General features: G+C 47.7%; 1 protein-coding gene across 1 annotated transcript in view; it reads right to left on the bottom strand.

Moving 5' to 3' along the window:
• The window catches only part of ZNF292 (zinc finger protein 292), an 84,135-nt gene extending 70,813 nt beyond the window's left edge, over positions 1-13,322 (bottom strand). Inside the window, exon 1 of the mRNA XM_040428739.1 lies at positions 13,079-13,322. Coding sequence (XP_040284673.1) covers positions 13,079-13,258 — 180 coding nt within the window. The 5' untranslated portion in view covers positions 13,259-13,322. The remainder of the gene's footprint in view (positions 1-13,078) is intronic.
• Between the last annotated feature and the right edge of the window lie 2,931 nt (positions 13,323-16,253).

The raw sequence follows: 16,253 nt of genomic DNA, 5'->3' as shown, positions 1-16,253 counted from the left end.
ATGACATAGAAACATAGAATGTGTCGGCAGATAAGAACCATTCGGCCCATCTAGTCTGCCTAATATACTGAATACTATGAATAGCCCTTGGCCCTATCTTATATGAAGGATGGCCGTATGCCTATCCCATGCATGCTTAAATTTAACATAGAATGGCGCTTTTTCTTACAGTGTGTAAGCATGACCAGTGGTGGTCATGCTTACACACTGCTGGATGGTGGTCATAACCCCTGGATACAAGCAGTGTATAATAGGATGGAAAAACAAATCCAGCCAGCAAAGGAGGCAATATGGGCAATCACAATACATTAATAATTGCCTTGTATTAAAGGAATTGTCTCACTTCAGCAAATAGCATTCATCCTGTAGAGAAAGTTAATACAAGCCACTTACTAATGTATTGTGATTGTCCATACTGCGTCCTTTGCTGGCTGGATTCATTTATCTATCATATTATACACTGCTCGTTTCCATGGTTACGACCACCCTGCAATCCAGCAGTGGTGGTCGTGTTTGTGCACTATAAGAAAAAGCACTGGGCTATGTGCACTCCCGCAGTCCTGGTCACTAGAGAGGCCGGAACATTTTTCTACAGGGTACAAGCACGGCCAGTGCTGATGGATTGCATGATGGTCGTAACCATGGAAATCAGAAGTGTATAATGTGATGGAAAAATGAATCCAGACAGCAAAGTAGGCAATTTAGACAATCACAATACATTAGTAAGTGGCTTGTATTTAAGGGTTGCCCGGGCTTTTAATATTGATGACCTATCCTTAGGTCATCCTACATAATAAATGCCACTTGCAAATGAGACAACCCCTTTAGTGGCCTTGGGCAAAGTTCAGGATAATTAGGCCACAGCACACAAGAATCTTTTTAGATCCATGGAAAACAACCTCAATAAGAACCAAGAGACCAGATATACATACTGAGCATTTCACCAACCTGCAATGGCTGTAACGATTGTCGTCCATGGCTGGCTACAGAGGACTTTTACTGTTAAAGGCTACATGCACACGACCGTATGTGTTCCGCGGTCCGGAAAAAAAAAAAAAAATTAAGACATCCGTATACCATCCGTTTTTTTTTTTTTTTGGTGGATCCATTGTAACAATGCCTAAAACGGACAAGAATAGGACATGTTCTATTTTTTTTTGTGGGGCTACAGAAACGGACATACGGATGTGGAAAGAACATGGTGTGTCGTCCGCATTTTTTGCAGACTCACTGAAATGAATGGGTCTGCATCCTATCAGCTAAAAAAAAAAAACCAAAAAAAACACGGAACGGACACGGAAACAAACAACGTTCGTGTGCATGTAGCCAAACTGGAAACTATTAGGGGAAATTCTTTATGGCTAGCGTTTCATACGCCAATCTTAAGAATCATGCAGGAACGATACGCCAAATTTATTGGGGTGTGTCTCCAACGGCCTCCGCATCCAGCTGTTTGTGGTTCACCCGATTAACTACCTAAGGCCTCTTTCACAGGAGCGTGACGGATTAGGTCCGGAAGCGTTCATTGAAAACTCGAAATGGCGTTCAGTTTTTTTCGCGCGAGTGCAATGCGTTTTGATGCGTTTTTCACGCGCGTGATAAAAAGGTTTACAAACATCTCCTAGCAAACATCAGTGAAAAACGCATCGCACCTGTACTTGCTTGCGGATGCAATGCGTTTTTCACTGAAGCCCCATTCACTTCTATGGGGCAGGAGCTGCGTGGAAAAACACAGAATATGCTGCGTTTTTTTTCACGCAACTCAGAACTGATGCATGTAAAAAAAAAATGAATGGGTCAGGATTTAGTGCGGGTGCTATGCGTTCACATCACGCATTGCACCCACGCGGAAAACTCACTAAGGCCTCTTTCACATGGGCGTCATGGATTTGTGCCAGTTAGGATGCGGGTGCGTCGCGGGAAAATGCGCGATTTTTCCACGCGAGTGCAAAACATTTTAATGCGTTTTGCACACGCGTGAGAAAAATCGTCATGTTTGGTACCCAAACCCGAACTTCTTCACGGAAGTTCGGATTTGGGATCGGTGTTCTGTAGATTTTATTATTTTCCCTTATAACATGGTTATAAGGGAAAATAATAGCATTTTTAATACAGAATGCTTAGTAAAATAGGGCTGAAGGGGTTAAAAAATAAAATAAAAAAAATAATTTAACTCACCTTAATCCACTTGTTCGCGCAGCTCAGCTTCTCTTCTTTTTTGAGGAAAAGGACCTGTGGTGACGTCACTGCGCTCATCACATGGTCCATCACATGATCCATCACTATGGTGATGGATCATGTGATGGACCATGTGATGAGCGCAGTGACGTCACCACAGGTCCTTTTCCTCCTGGACAGCAAACAAGACGACAGAAGAGAAGCGGGGTTGCGCGAACAAGTGGATGAGGTGAGTTAAATTATATTTTTTTGACCGCTCCAGCCCTATTTTACTAAGCATTCTGTATTCAGAATGCTATTATTTTCCCTTATAACCATGTTATAACAGAAAATAATAATGATCGGGTCTCAATCATCTCCTAGCAATCATGCGCGAAAATCGCACCGCATCCGCACTTGCTTGTGGATGCTTGCGCTTCTATGGGGCCTGAGTTGCGTGAAAAACGGACAAAATAGAGCATGCTGCGATTATCACGCAAAGCACAAGTGATGCGTGAAAATCACCGCTCATCTTCACAGCCCCATAGAAATGAATGGGTCCAGATTCAATGCGCGTGCAATGCGTTCACCTCACGTATTGCACCCGTGCAGAAATCTTGCCTGTGTGAAAGAGGCCTTAACTGTTTTGCCCGAGTCCAGCTCGGGCAGTGGGAAAAGTAGCTAACTGGAGGCGGAGGGCGGCTTTAGATGCTATCTCCTGAATGGTAGCAGTTAGAAACATGCAACCGGTCTTGTTTGAAAGCTGACATTCCAGGTTTTCATACAAATGACAGCTTAAGTCCAAGCAACAGAGGAGAAACCACTATTAGAAATCGAGTCGGGAATCTCAGGTAAAACCTGTTTTTACTTTCACTTTCAGTTGAATTAACAGCATCCCGATTTCAATCAGTGATATCTTCCCCTGTGCTGAACATATTGCTGTCATTCTGGAATTGTCTGAAAGCTTGGACTGTCAGCTTTCATTCAGGAGATAGCAGCATCTAAAGCAGCCCTTCCCCCACCAGTTAGCTACTTTTCCCACTGCTGGAGCTGGACTGGGGCAAAACATTTAGGTGGTTAAAGCACTGTTTTTCTGTGATTCACATCTGCGTGCTGACTTCACCGGATCCAGCATAAACAAACACACCCATGCACCGCATTGACTATAATGGCTTCCAGTGGTGATCCGGCCGCTTTCTGGCATAAGTGAAGGCTTCAGCTGGAAAAACGTCCTGCACGCATGACTTTGTCCAGCCAAAGCTTCCACTTTTGGCGATAAAGTGGTCAGATGTCCTTATAGTCACTGGAGTCTATGACTGATCTGGTGAAGTCCAGAAGGCAGTTCCTCTGTTGGATGTGAATCCTCCTGAACTCCAGGACGGAGCCTCAGATCAATAAAAGAAAAACAGCATTTTAATCAGAAGACCACAGGTATGTGTCTATGCAGCTTCTTAATACGTTTGGTGCATCTTCTGTCAGGCCATATGTCCAAATAACAAAGCTACAACAGCTATATGCCGACATACATAAATGACAGCTCCTAGGACAAGAGCTTGACATCTAAGGCCAGCCATACATGTTACATACCTGCTAAGGCTACTTTCACACCTGCGTTTTTGAGATCCGGCATGGAATCTCAATACTGCAGCAAAAACGCATCCGTTTAAATAATACAACCGACTGCTTCTGTTCAGAACGGATCCGGTTGTATTATACCGAAAACGAAGAAACTGGATTTGGCATCAAATACCGTAGTAAGTCAATGGGCACTGGAACCGGTTTTTCAGTGTCCGAAAAAAATGGATTCATTGACTTTCATGGTTTTTGGTGTCAGATCCAGCTTCATAAGTTTCCTACGCCGCATACAAAAACGCTGCTTGCAGCGATTTTGTATCCAGCATGGGAATGCAACAAAACGGACAGCACAATGCAGTAGCCTAACCAAAATAGATATTGATCCCAACAGCTTGACCAACCTAACGGGCAAGGGTCCTGGCTACGGTTGTAGCAGTGTATCGAATTATCGATAATCAATACTTTTGTACCGGTATGGATACCAGGATTTGACATTTAGCCTAGTATCAGAACATGGCGCATGCTGCTCTCAGCATGCTCCACATTCTCCTCAGCAGCACAGGGGAGAAGTAGTCTCTCCCTCCTGCACACCTATGCTGCTGCTGCCACCAATAAGAAGAGAGAGGGGCGGGGTTGTGGCCACTGTGCCACTAATGATTATAACTCACCCATTATGTGCGGCACCTGAGGGGGTTAACTGCCGTGGATCGCAGCGCCCTGTCATAGAGGTTGAGTGCCAGCTATGTGATTCTGCAGCCAGTACCCGCCTCCTGTATTTGTATTAAAAGGTTACTTATCAGATAGGATTGTAGCTGGCAGATTACTATATGTGGCAAGGAAGTTGATTGCCTTACATTGGATTCAGTCATGCCCTCCAGTCATTGAGGAATTCAGAAGGAAAGTAAACACAATGTTAGTTTATGAGAAAATGATGTTCAAGAAGAGGGGATGTCCGCAAAAATATTAAAAATTGTGGGGCCACTGAAGGAGTAGCACCGAATAATATTCGGATAAGTCCATAAAGTGCTGAAGTGGGAGTTGGGGGGGAAGGAGGGGTGGGAAGGGTATGTTGCGGTAGTATTATAATTCACATAGGCATTTGTTGTTGTATCATATTGACCAGTGGAATTAACTGTGTATATCAAACTATGGGATACAACAGGTTTATATTTGTAACAATGTTTTATTGATGTACATATCTACAACAAAAATGATCAGATTAAAAAAATAAAATCAATCTTCCATCTTCACTGGTGGCGCAGTGCGCCCCCCCCCCAGTACTAAAAACATTGGTAACGCAGTGTGCCCCCCCCCCCCACAGTACTAAAAACATTGGTGACGCAGTGCGCCCCCCCCCCCCCCCCAGTATTATAATCATTGCCAGCTTCTGATCGGAGCCCCAGCAGTGTAATCCTGGGTCTCCGATCGGTTACCATGGCAGCCAGGACGCTACTGAACTGCCATAGTCTGCTCCCTGCTGCTGTGTGTACTATGCACAGGGCAGCAGGGAGAGTGTGAAGTCCTATTCACCCTGATAGATCTATTAAGGTGAACAGGACAAGGGATGAAAAGATCCCAGGTTCTATCCCCTAAGGAGCAAAATAGTTATTAAATAAAGAGGAAAAATAAAAATTATAATTAAATTTAAATCACCCCCTTTGCCAATTTTACATAAAAGATATATAAACATAACATATCGCTACGCCCAAAAAAGCAGGGCTGTGGAGTCGGAGTCTAGGGCAATTTTGGGTACCTGTAGTCGGAAAAAAATGAACCGACTCAGACTCCTACTAGATTTAAATTTGAATAAAAAAAAATTAAAAAAAGCAAGTTTAAAGAGGACCTTTCACCGATCCTGACATTGTGAACTAAGTATCATGACATATACAGCGGCGCCCAGGGATCTCACTGCACTTACTATTATCCCTGGGCGCCGCTCCGTTCTCCGGTATGTTCGGGGACTTGGTTATAGTAGGCGGAGTCTGCCCTTGTTCTGCTGGGCGTCTCCTTCTCCTAGGCTGTAGCGCTGGCCAATCGCAGCGCAGAGCTCACAGCCTGGGAGAAAAAGAACTCCCAGGCTGTGAGCTCTTCGCTGCGATTGGCCAGCGCTACAGCCTAGGAGAAGGAGACGCCCAGCAGAACAAGGGCAGACTCCGCCTACTATAACCAAGTCCCCGAACATACCGGAGGACATAACGGGAGAACGGAGAGGCGCCCAGGGATAATAGTAAGTGCAGTGAGATCCCTGGGTGCCGCTGTATATGTCATGATACTTAGTTCACAATGTCAGGATCGGTGAAAGGTCCTCTTTAAATGTCCCAATTCACAAAAAGTTATAATTAATTACTGTATTTTTCGCCCTATAAGACGCACCTGCCCATAAGACGCACCTAGGTTTTTGAGGCGGAAAATAAGAAAAAAAATATAATTTGAACCAAAAGGTGTGCTTTTAAACTAATGGTGGTCTGTGGGTGGCACCGTTATGGGGGCATCTGTGGGTGGCACCATTATGGGGGCATCTGTGGGTGGCACATATATAGCATCTTATCTTATGTGTCATCCACAGATCCCCCCCATAACAGTGTCCCTGTGTAGTGAATGGGGGCCAGCATCTGTTTCTGTAATGGCAGCGGGGCCCGATGCCTGCTTCATTCATAAAGTGGGAGGAGCAGGCGCATGACATAGTGAGCTATGCTACGAGCGCCCACCCGGCCTCCTGACTGCCAAGAAGTTAGTAGTAAGTAGCACAGCGCTACATTTAAGATGATTGGAATACTTTAACAATACCCACAAGTTAGATATGATTACCGTATTCTACACAGTGAGCGGGGCGCCGGTGTAGTAGAATACAGTGACTGCACCGGGCCCCGCTGCCATTACAGAAACAGATGCCGTCTCCCAACCCCTCCTCCCTCTCAGCCTATTCACCGGACGGTCACAGCATTCGCCCCATAAGACGCACTGCTTTTTTTCCCCCACTTTTGCGAAAAATACGGTACTTCTCTACTGTAAGAATGAAGGCCAATGCATGCAGTGCGTCACGTTACCGCAAAACTAACACGTTAAGTGACCATGAAGAAGCATGCTTTTCATATGCTTCACTATATGGCACGCAATGCACAGTTAAGGAGCGGCAATACTTATATGTTACAGGGAACGCAGCGTCCATGTGTAACCTAGCCTCTCGCTGATAACTGATGAAGTAAATATGTTTTTTGCAGGACTAGACACTTGTATAAGTGAAGGGAATGGATAGTCAATAGTTCAAGACTGAAGCTGTAAACCATTTGAAAAACTGCTGTCATTCAGCTAAGGCTATAAAAACTTGTAAACTCAGATTGTTAGCTGAAACTTTAAACATGACTATGGGATTCTACTAGGGAAATCATGTTTTACAATAAATGCCCCTTCTTGGATCCCCCCACTGCCCGATCTTCAGCAGAAGATCAGCACACAAAGGAGAAGGCAGCGGCTCCTAGCCAGTAGTTCTGTGGTAATGACATGTATGTTGCCTTTCTTTCCTTCAAGGAATGTATAAAATACATAGGAGTCGGAGGTACCAAAAACTGAGGAGTCGGAGTCGGACCATTTATCTACCGACTCCACAGCCCTGCATGTATGGCTGCCAATGGAACTGGTTCTCTTGTATTTATTGATGATTTGACTGCTGACAAAAGCAGCAGGATGAATTCTGAAGTGTTTCGGGCAATATTATCTGCTCATATTCAGCCAAATGCTTCAGAACTCATTGGACGGCGCTTCACAGTGCAGATGGACAATGACCCAAAGCATACTGCAAAAGCAACCAAAGAGTTTTTTAAGGGAAAGAAGTGGAATGTTATGCAATGGCCAAGTCAATCACCTGAGCTGAATCCGATTGAGCATGCATTTCACTTGCTGAAGACAAAACTGAAGGGAAAATGCCCCAAGAACAAGCAGGAACTGAAGACAGTTGCAGTGGAGGCCTGGCAGAGCATCACCAGGGATGAAACCCAGCGTCTGGTGATGTCTATGCGTTCCAGACTTTAGGCTGTAATTGACTGCAGAGGATTTGCAACCAAGTATTAAAAAGTGAAAGTTTGATTTATGATTATTATTCTGTCCCATTACTTTTGGTCCCTTAACAAGTGGGAGGCACATATGCAAACTGTTGTAATTTCTACACCGTTCACCTGATTGGATGTAAATACCTCAAATTAAAGCTGACAGTCTGCAGTTAAAGGACATCTTGTTCGTTTCATTTCAAATCCATTGTGGTGGTGCATAGAGCCAAAAATGTTAGAATTGTGTCGATGTCCCAATATTTATGGACCTGACATATATACATTATATATATATTTTTTTTTTTTAAATTTTATTTATTATTATTTTTTGCATAGGAGGGACCCTTACAAAGTGTACTTTCTCGTGTATCAAAGTCCATACCAAACCCACACAACAAAACTTGCCACATATGAACCTAGCCTCAATGGTCCATTAAAAAGGGGGAAAAGGAGTTTCAAATACATTTTATCATGTGGATATGACCGAAGGGTGGAGGGTAACTTTTTAGCGCTTGCACGCTGTGTGCCCACATTCCCCATGCAGCAAACATCACATTCATCAACAGGGTACTGCATGTGTTTTAGGCCTCATTCAGACGGGCGCGGACCCATTCATTTCAATATGTTCCATATGGCAGAGCCACAAAAAAAAAAAATATACAGCATGTCCTATTCTTGTCCACAATCATGGACAAAAATAGGCATTTTCTATATAGTGCCGGCCATGTGTGGTCCGCAAAACACAGAACGCGCACAACGGGTATCCGTGTTTTACCGATCTGCAATTTGCGGGCCGCAAAACATGGCACAGTGGTGTGAATGCAACCTTTAGGGCTCGTTCACACGATTGTATGGCTCTTTCAGTGTTTTGCAGGCTGTTTTTAATGGATCCGTTTTTTGTTTCAGTAGTGTTTCAGGTTCCGTTCCATTTTTCCGTACGGCATATACAGTATACAGTAATTACATAGAAAAAATTGGGCTGGGCATAAAATTTTCCATAGATGGTTCTACAAAAACGGAACAGATACGGATGCATTTCCGTATACGTTCCTTTTTTTTTTTGCAGACCCATTGACTTGAATGGAGCCATGGAGAGCAATTTGTGGGCAATAATAGGACATGTTCCATCTTTGAACAGAACGGAAAAATGGAAATACGGAAACGGAATGCATTTTTGCAGAACCATTGAAATGAATGGTTCCGTATACGGAACGCAAAAAACGTTCGTGTGAACGAGCCCTTATGCTGTAGATTTCACCTTCTCGATTGCAAAGAGTGAAATCCATGGTGAAAATCTACAGCGTAAACGGATAAGCTGCAGATTTCAAATCCGCACCGAGGGTCACTCTACGCTGTGGATGTCTTCTGCAGCGTGTGGATATGTTTTCTTAAAATCTGAGTTGGTACCGTACAATGCAGAGGATATGCCGCATGAAAATCCATTACCTCCCATCCGTAGCATTGCAGTCACACGTGACCTAAACCACACAAAAAGTTTTCCATACTGCATGTATGGTGCTATTTTTTCCCCCAAAACAAATGTGTGGATGACCTTTTTTCTCTCTATAGATAAGAATAAAAAAATGCCAGGAAAAATTAATAAATAAATAAATACAAAAAACACTGAAACACCACAAATAAAGCCACAAAATAAAAAAATAAAAAAAAGTTACAGATATAAGACCTGATTTAATAAGACCAGCGTGTTTTATGCCAGTCTTGGATTGATACAGCCTCGGAGGAGGCAATTTATGACGAAGGCGCAAACCTTAGTGGGGTGATCCCTGTGGATCAGCTGTTTGAGAAGGTAGCGGCGCCGCTGCGAGCCTTCGTGCTGCTTCTCCTAGGTCAGTGATGACACATTCATCGGTCACGTGGCCTAGGAGGAACTCAGCCCCATAGAAGTGACCGGGTTAAGCTGCGATACCAATCACAGCCGCTATACAATGTACGACGCCACGCTTCGTAAGCTTAGAGAAAGCAGCGGCAGCTGATGGGTGGGGTCCTGGGTGTCAGACCCCTACCGATCAGATACTGATGACCTATCCAGATATAAAAAGTCATCAGTATGAAAATCTCAAAAAACCCTTTTAAATGCCTCCCATGGCAGTCCGGTGGCCAGCCTGAAAAATCTACTCCACAGCTTGTAGAAGCCGTCGCGTGCAGTCATCGTGTAAAGGATAAATGTACTGAGACCAATGGCACCGCCCACACCCTGTCCTCCTCACAGCTCCTTTTTGGAAAACGGCGAGGACGGCATGAAGTCACAACTTGCGACTAGTTTTAGTCACAATAGTGTTTAAAAAGTAGTAAAACCGGGTTTTGTGACTATCCTTAATCCAAAAACACAGCGTAGGGAATGATAAACGTCTCCCAAATAGGGGAGCATTATTAGGCTGGGGCTACACCTAAACTGTTTTTAGTTTATGGAGCGACATCGGCAGCGCACAAAATTGTGTATAATGTACTGCTTCACACTGCAGCGCAGGGATTTCATCATTTACCAACATGGTGACAGTTCCTCTGCTGGGGCACGGCCCCCGATTGTGGATCATCTGCAGCAGCAAAAAGCTGCACCAAATTATGGGGATTATTTTGTAGAATTTGTTGGAGATGCTTGGGTTTGCTGCAGATTACACCCTCTGCGTTAGGGCGCATTCACACGACCATAATGTTTTGTGGTCCGCAATTTGCAGATCGACAATACACGAATACCAGCCCGTGTGCGTTCCGCAGTTTGGAGAACGCACCTGGCCTGCACTATGATAGAAATGCCTATTTTTGTCTGCAATTGCATGGCCGCAAAACGGAACGGTGCGCTGTCCGCATCTCTTGCGGCCCCAATGCAATGAATGGTCTGCACCCGTTCATACAGTCTGAATGAGCCCCGACACATCCCCCTCAGAAATGTGCATGCTGCCAATTATAAATTCACCCTGGAGGTCAAGTTATATGCAAATTTTGTTGCAGAAGTTTTCGGCAGCGAGTGGGTGACATTTATTAAAAGATTTGTCAGAGATAATTAAAAATCTTGGACAAGCCCTAAAATAACGTTTTACGCTCACCCGTTTCTTAGGGCTCTTTCACACTTGCGTTGTTCTTTTCCGGCATAGAGTTCCGTCGTCGGGGCTCTATGCCGGAAGAATCCTGATCAGGATTATCCTAATGCATTCTGAATGGAGAGAAATCCGTTCAGGATGCATCAGGATGCCTTCAGTTCCGGAACGGAACGTTTTTTTGGCCGGAGAAAATACCGCAGCATGCTGTGCTTTTTGCTCCGGCCAAAAATCCTGAACACTTGCTGCAAGGCCGGATCCGGAATTAATGCCCATTGAAAGGCATTAATCCGGATCCGGCCTTAAGCTAAACGTCGTTTCGGCGCATTACCGGATCCGACGTTTAGCTTTTTCTGAATGGTTACCATGGATGCCAGGACGCTAAAGTCCTGTTTGCCATGGTAAAGTGTAGTGGGGAGCAAGGGAGCAGTATACTTACCGTCCGTGCGGCTCCCGGGGCGCTTCAGAGTGACGTCAGGGCGCCCCACGCTCATGGATGACGTGATCGCATGGATCACGTCATCCATGCGCATGGGGCGCTCTGACGTCATTCTGGAGCCGCACGGACTGTAAGTATACTGCTCCCCCGCTCCCCACTACTACTATGGCAGCCAGGACTTTAATAGCGTCCTGGGTGCCATAGTAACACTGAACGCATTTGGAAGACGGTTCCGTCTTCAAATGCTTTCAGTTCACTTGCGTTGTTACGGATCCGGCGGGCACCTCCGGCAAATGGAGTACACGACGGATCCGGACAACGCAAGTGTGAAAGAGCCCTTAGGCTACTTTCACACTAGCGTTTTGGCTTCCCGTTTGCGAGGGCTCTCACAAGCGGTCCAAAACGGATCAGTTTTGCCATAATGCATTCTGAATGGAAAAGGATTCGCTCAGAATGCATCAGTTTGCCTCCGATCAGTCACCATTCCGCTCTGGAGGCGGACACCAAAGCGTTTTTCTGTCCGCCTGACGAAGCGGAGCCAAACGGATCCGTCCTGACACACAATGTAAGTCAATGGGGACGGATCTGTTTTCTCTGGCACAATAGAAAATGGATCCGTCCCCCATTGACTTTCAATAGTGTTCATGACTGATCCGTCATGGCTATAGACATAATACAACTGGATCCGTTCATGACGGATGCATGCGGTTGTATTAGTGAAACGGATCAGTTTTTGCAGATCCATGACGGATCCGCCCAAAACGCGAGTGTGAAAGTAGCCTTAGACGCCTGTCCAGTTCTTCTGCCACTGTTTGTTTACAAACTGCAACAGTGTCATACCTGGAAACATCACATGACTGCTGCAGCCAATCAGTCTTCAGAGGTCACCAGCAGAGGACAGTGACTGGCTGCAGTGGTCATGTGCCCAGGTTCAGCTGTCTACCGCTGAGGACAGCGATTACACGAGTATGGCGGCGAGTATAAGATTTTTGTTTTGATTTTAAGGCTACTTCTCCGAACCCGCCATGGCAGAATAGTGAAGCGTGCCCGCCAGACCCCAGAGACTATAACTGGTGATGTGACTTGGAGGGATGGCAGAAGTGGGCAGGTGTCAGAGGGCAGCAGTCATTTAGGGGGTTAACACATAATCCCCTTATGCTGCGGCAGCAACTGGATCAAACTTGAATGGAGAAGGGAGGGGGTGTGAGCAAAATGCCATTTCTCCCCTCACAATGCAAACCTCCCGAGCAGCAGACACTCACAGGCGGGGGTGGAGGCCCCCTCTCACAGAACCCTCAGCTGGGAGGAGAAAGCGAAAAATAGCTGCTAGTAGCGTCCCCTCACCATAATACATAGGGCTCCAATGGCCGGCCGCAGACAGAAGGCGGGCGGCTGCGGATCCCAGCAGGAGGGGCGTGGAAACCTATGGAGGATGTTGTCGGGGACACTGGGGCCAAGGAGGTCACCAGCAGCACATACAATGGCCTTCCCAGCAGGGCACACCCAGCGGTGGGTACCACATGAAGCACGAACATGGAGTCCGAGCCCCGCACACATACATGGCAGCCTGACGGGAAAGTTAGGAGCGAGCCTCCCGTGCACGGGCTGCGGACACTGACAGGCCCGCACATGCATGTAGCATGTAAACACACAAAGGAGCCCGTGATCCCGCCCAGTACAGTAGCCACCATTACAGCTGCGGGGAGCCCACTCGTATCCCATCCCCGCAATGCCCGGGCGGCACCGGAGGAGCAGGCAGGGTGTCTGCCTGAGGCGGCCAGTCCCCCAGCAGCTCCACTCTCACTGACCTGACAGAAGCGCTGGCAGTAGTCGCTGGCTGCCTGCAAGGCCTCGTCCTCTCCCGCTCCTCCTACCATTCGCAGGTTGCTCTCTAGCTCTTGCAGTCTTTTCTCCAGGTGAGGGAGTTCGGTAGAGACGTCGGGACCGGAGCTGAGGCCGCTCTCCCTTTCGGCCTCCCCGTCCGCCATATTCACACCCCGCTCCGTCTCGTACACACAAACTCTCTCTCACACACCGCCACTCGGCGGCCGCGTCTAGAATGGAGTTGCGCCTGCTAGGTCTGACGTGGGGGTCACGTGCTAGCCCGCGCTCACGTGACTCCGCTTGGCTTTCCTTTCTTATTCAGTTAGCGGCCTGCGGGAAGAGTGTGAGCTCCAGGCTGGAGTAGTGTGGCAGCTCCGGCACTGGCGCTGGGGCGTCAGTGTGTGGTGTATGAGGTGGTTTGTGGCTGCAGTGAGGGCACCAGACCGTGTCCCTGTTGTCAGGTTGAGGTGGTGTATGTGCCCCTGTTGTCAGGTTGGGGCTGTGCGGTGTATGTGCCCCTGTTGTCAGGTTGGGGCTGTGCGGTGTATGAGCCCCTGTTGTCAGGTTGGGGCTGTGCGGTGTATGAGCCCCTGTTGTCAGGTTGGGGCTGTGCGGTGTATGTGCCCCTGTTGTCAGGTTGGGGCTGTGCGGTGTATGAGCCCCTGTTGTCAGGTTGGGGCTGTGCGGTGTATGAGCCCCTGTTGTCAGGTTGGGGCTGTGCGGTGTATGAGCCCCTGTTGTCAGGTTGGGGCTGTGCGGTGCATTAGCCCCTGTTGTCAGGTTGGGGCTGTGTGGTGTATGGGCCCCTGTTGTCAGGTTGGGGATGTGCGGTGCATGGGCCCCTGTTGTCAGGTTGGGGCTGTGCGGTGCATGGGCCCCTGTTGTCAGGTTGGGGCTGTGCGGTGTATGTGCCCCTGTTGTCAGGTTGGGGCTGTGCGGTGTATGTGCCCCTGTTGTCAGGTTGGGGCTGTGCGGTGTATGAGCCCCTGTTGTCAGGTTGGGGCTGTGCGGTGCATGAGCCCCTGTTGTCAGGTTGGGGCTGTGCGGTGCATGAGCCCCTGTTGTCAGGTTGGGGCTGTGCGGTGTATGAGCCCCTGTTGTCAGGTTGGGGCTGTGCGGTGCATTAGCCCCTGTTGTCAGGTTGGGGATGTGCGGTGTATGGGCCCCTGTTGTCAGGTTGGGGATGTGCGGTGCATGGGCCCCTGTTGTCAGGTTGGGGCTGTGCGGTGCATGGGCCCCTGTTGTCAGGTTGGGGCTGTGCGGTGCATGGGCCCCTGTTGTCAGGTTGGGGCTGTGCGGTGCATGGGCCCCTGTTGTCAGGTTGGGGCTGTGTGGTGCATGGGCCCCTGTTGTCAGGTTGGGGCTGTGCGGTGCATGTGCCCCTGTTGTCAGGTTGGGGCTGTGCGGTGTATGAGCCCCTGTTGTCAGGTTGGGGCTGTGTGGTGCATGAACCCCTGTTGTCAGGTTGGGGCTGTGCGGTGCATGGGCCCCTGTTGTCAGGTTAGGGCTGTGCGGTGCATGGGCACCTGTTGTCAGGTTGGGGCTGTGCGGTGTATGAGCCCCTGTTGTCAGGTTGGGGCTGTGCGGTGTATGAGCCCCTGTTGTCAGGTTGGGGCTGTGTGGTGCATGAGCCCCTGTTGTCAGGTTGGGGCTGTGCGGTGCATGGGCCCCTGTTGTCAGGTTGGGGCTGTGCGGTGTATGAGCCCCTGTTGTCAGGTTGGGGCTGTGCGGTGCATGAGCCCCTGTTGTCAGGTTGGGGCTGTGCGGTGTATGAGCCCCTGTTGTCAGGTTGGGGCTGTGCGGTGTATGAGCCCCTGTTGTCAGGTTGGGGCTGTGTATGAGCCCCTGCAGGGTTTGAACAGACAGTGTAAGCCATTCTTTCCCTTTGCAGATCTGTAGCAGCATTGAGCAGACGGGTTGATACTATGTGGTGTGTGGCACGATATGTGACATTCGGAGCACTTAGAGCTGACCCTTGCCCTTTGTGCACTAAAGTTCCATCCCTCTTGTCAGTAAGCCCCTTCTTCCCTTTGTTGATGGGAGTCTGTATCCTGCTCTCGAAGGGGCCCAGCATTTCGGAGCAAGTGATTTTTCTGCTCAGTACTGCAACAGATCTACAAAGGAAAGCTGTGGTTTAAAAGGGAATGTGTCCTCAGAAAATGACCCATAGTTTAACCCCTTTAGGACACAGCCTTATTTCACCTTAACCCATTAGGGACGCATGACGTACCGGTACGGCATGTTTCCCGAGTCCTTAAGGACCCATGACGTACCGGTACGTCATGGGTTTAAACCGCGATTGCGGCGGGGGTTAATCGGGACAGGATGCCCGCTGAAATCATTCAGCGGGCATCCTGTCACAATGCCGGGGGGGGGGGGTCATGTGACCCCCCCGTATCAGCGATCACCGTAAACCACAGGTCAATTCAGACCTGCGGCGGCGATCGGGCGGGGCCATCGGGTCCCCATGCGGCTGTAGGAGGGACCCGATGGCATGGAAGGCAGCGCGATGCCTAAGGAAGGCATCGCGCTGCCTTCCGGTGAAGAGCCTGTGAGATCCAGCCCCCTGGATCTCACAGGCCCCGGAAGCTGTATGAGTAATACACACAGTATTACTCATACAGCCAATGCATTCCAATACAGAAGTTTTGGAATGGATTGTAAAGGAAAATACCCCCCAAAGTGGGACAAAAAATAAAGTGAAAAAATTAAGTTTTCCCCAAAAAAAATTTAAAGTTTCAAGTAAAAATAAACAAAAACGTAATTTTCCCCAAATAAAGTTTTAAAAAAATGGTAAAAAGTAGGGGGGGAAAAAAAGTATACATATTAGGTATCGCCGCGTCCGTATCGACTGGCTCTATAAACATATCACATGAACTAACCCCTGAGATGAACACCGTAAAAAATAAAAACTGCTAAATAAACAATTTTTTTGTCACCTTACATCACAAAAAGTACAGCAAGCGTTGCCCACCAATATAGTACCAATCTAACCGTCACCTCATCCCGCAAAAAATGAGCCCCTACCTGAGACAATCGCCCAAAAAAAAAAAAATATATATGGCTCAGAATATGGAGACACTAAAACATCATTTTCTTTGTTTTAAAAAAGCTGTTATTGTGTAAAACTTGCATAAATAAAAAAAAAAGTATACATAT

Source organism: Bufo bufo, chromosome 4 (genome assembly GCF_905171765.1).
Source record: "Bufo bufo chromosome 4, aBufBuf1.1, whole genome shotgun sequence".
NCBI lineage: Eukaryota > Metazoa > Chordata > Amphibia > Anura > Bufonidae > Bufo > Bufo bufo.
This window is presented reverse-complemented; position numbering and strand designations above follow the sequence as displayed.